Consider the following 2,141-nt stretch of genomic DNA (forward strand, 5'->3'; position numbering starts at 1 on the left):
ACGTCTCCCTGCGGCTCAGCGGGCAGGCGCTGCGGGCTGCCCTGTTCACTGCAGACCCACACACTGCAGGTTTAACCTCAGGGTCTTGAGAGCAGAGCATCCGGGCTTACGCGGGCAGCCCCCAAATCCAGTGACAAGGACCCTCCCAAGAAAGAGAGGAGGAGAGTCACGGACACGCGGGGGAGAAGCCATGTGAGGACAGAGGCTGCAGGGCTGTGGCCACAGCCCAGGGACGTCACGAACCCCGGAGGCTGGAGGACACAGCGACGGGCACCTCCGGGGGGTGTGGCTCGGCTGACACCTGTGTCCCCTCAGTGGACTTCAGGCCCCAGGATGGACAGAGCAGTTTCTGCTGTTTAGAGCCGCCCAGATTCTGTGGTTCAGAGCCGCGGGACACTGATACGTGGGGTCAACCCTCCCTCTGCCCACGGGCCTCTCCCCATGTGCACGCTCATGTGTCCGAGGCGTCCCCTCAGATCCCAGGCCACCTGCTCATGTGTCCAAGGCGTCCCCTCAGCTCCCAGGCTACCTCAAACCAGGCCGTCCCCGGGGGCCTGGTCTGCAATCCCGGGGACGTACTGATCTGACCCCGAGGGCCTGGAGCCAGGCGCCCGTGGGGGCTTCTTGGATGTCACTCACGCAGTCCTGGCAACAGCCCCCACCCCGTGCACGCTTCCAGCATCCCACTGGAATACGAGGGACGGGCGCGCCTCGCCCTCCCCTGCCTGCACCACGCTGGCAAGCTGGACATCCCGCCGTGACTCGCTCCCTTACCGAGGGCGTTCCCGCGGGATCGTGGCCCCCACCCCCACCCGGCCTCCATATATCCCTCTCTCATCTGCACAGCGCACCCCCACACGCAGCCACCAGAGAAGTTAAGGGAACAGCCGGCGCTTTCCAGAAAACTCTGAAGCACGTCCTACTCTGAGGACATGGGTGCACCCCTGCCTCTGACAGCGGGGTCTGGACAAAGGTGCCAGGACCAGCCCTGGGCCTGACACTCCCGGGGGACCCGGCCTCCCCCTTGACCGGGGATAACGTGCGGGACAACTGACAGCATTCTTAAAGCCACACTGGCTGCTTCGGAGCTGGACGAGGGCTGCAGGTGCCCCGGCTGTGTCCCTGGCACGCACGAGGACCCTGGGGCGCCAGGCTGCACTTCCGGCACACAGACCTGCGCTTCCTGCCAGCCCCCGGGGGCTGCTGGGGCCGCTAGCCAGGAGGCCGCTAGCCAGGAGCCTGCAGGGCAAGCACGAGGCCAGCGCTGGAGCCCCAGCCTTCCTGTTGGGGTGCGGGGTGCGGGGCGCGGGGGTCACGCCTGTAGGTCATCCTGCACACCTGCTCCTGAGTCACCGCGGGCATCCCCGCCACTCCCTGGCCATGCCCCCTGCAAACGCCTCGTTAGAGGCCCACTGCGCCCCTGCACGGTGGACAAGAGGGCGCCACAGGACAAGAAACGGCTTCCAGCTGGTGCTGGGGGCCCTGTGGGCGACACCCGCACACCACTGTGTGCTCCCTGGTCTGAGGCCACACCCACATGCTCGTTCTGGGCTGTGACCTGCCGGACGCAACATCCCGCGGTCTGCGCCTCCGTAGCGGCTTCTGGCGCAGCAGCCGGGGGTGGAGAAGCCCCAGGCAGGACTCGGCTGCCCTCGGATGCCCCAGGCCCATCTTCTGTGGGATCCCGCAGGAAGTCCCCAAAGCCAACCCCCCCAGCACTACCCCCCGCGTCCCGCTCTCACCAGCCCATGCCGAACTCCACGTGGGCGTCGAAGAAGCCGACCACAGGGGCCGTGGCCGCCTTCCAGCCCTGCAGCCGCGCCCGGATCAGGCCTTCCCGCCGGTGGTTGCGGACGATCTTCACCAGGCCCGGGTACCGCCGGTTCACATACTGGTCCAGGCTGGCCTTGAGCTCCACTGCAGCGGACACAGAGACGCCTCAGCACGCTGGCCCCGGGAGGGCCCCGAGGTCACCCCGGGTCGGTGTGGGCAGGCTGGGGCACTGCGTGCCCCGGGCCCCTACTCCACGGCCAGCCGTTGAAGAGCACCTGCGGTGGCCGGACGTGCTTCAAGGGGCTGGGGACCATGGGCGACAAGATCCCACCCCGTGAAGCTGGCCCACTGGTCGGGGGGGGGGGGGC

General features: G+C 68.0%; 1 protein-coding gene across 1 annotated transcript in view; it reads right to left on the reverse strand.

Annotated features, from left to right (window-relative positions):
* The window catches only part of GALNT9 (polypeptide N-acetylgalactosaminyltransferase 9), a 78,384-nt gene that overhangs the window by 36,658 nt on the left and 39,585 nt on the right, over positions 1 to 2,141 (reverse strand). Inside the window, exon 5 of the mRNA XM_040619425.1 lies at positions 1,743 to 1,917. Coding sequence (XP_040475359.1) covers positions 1,743 to 1,917 — 175 coding nt within the window. The remainder of the gene's footprint in view (positions 1 to 1,742; positions 1,918 to 2,141) is intronic.

This window comes from Ursus maritimus, unplaced genomic scaffold (genome assembly GCF_017311325.1).
Source record: "Ursus maritimus isolate PB19 unplaced genomic scaffold, ASM1731132v1 scaffold_33, whole genome shotgun sequence".
NCBI classification, from domain to species: domain Eukaryota; kingdom Metazoa; phylum Chordata; class Mammalia; order Carnivora; family Ursidae; genus Ursus; species Ursus maritimus.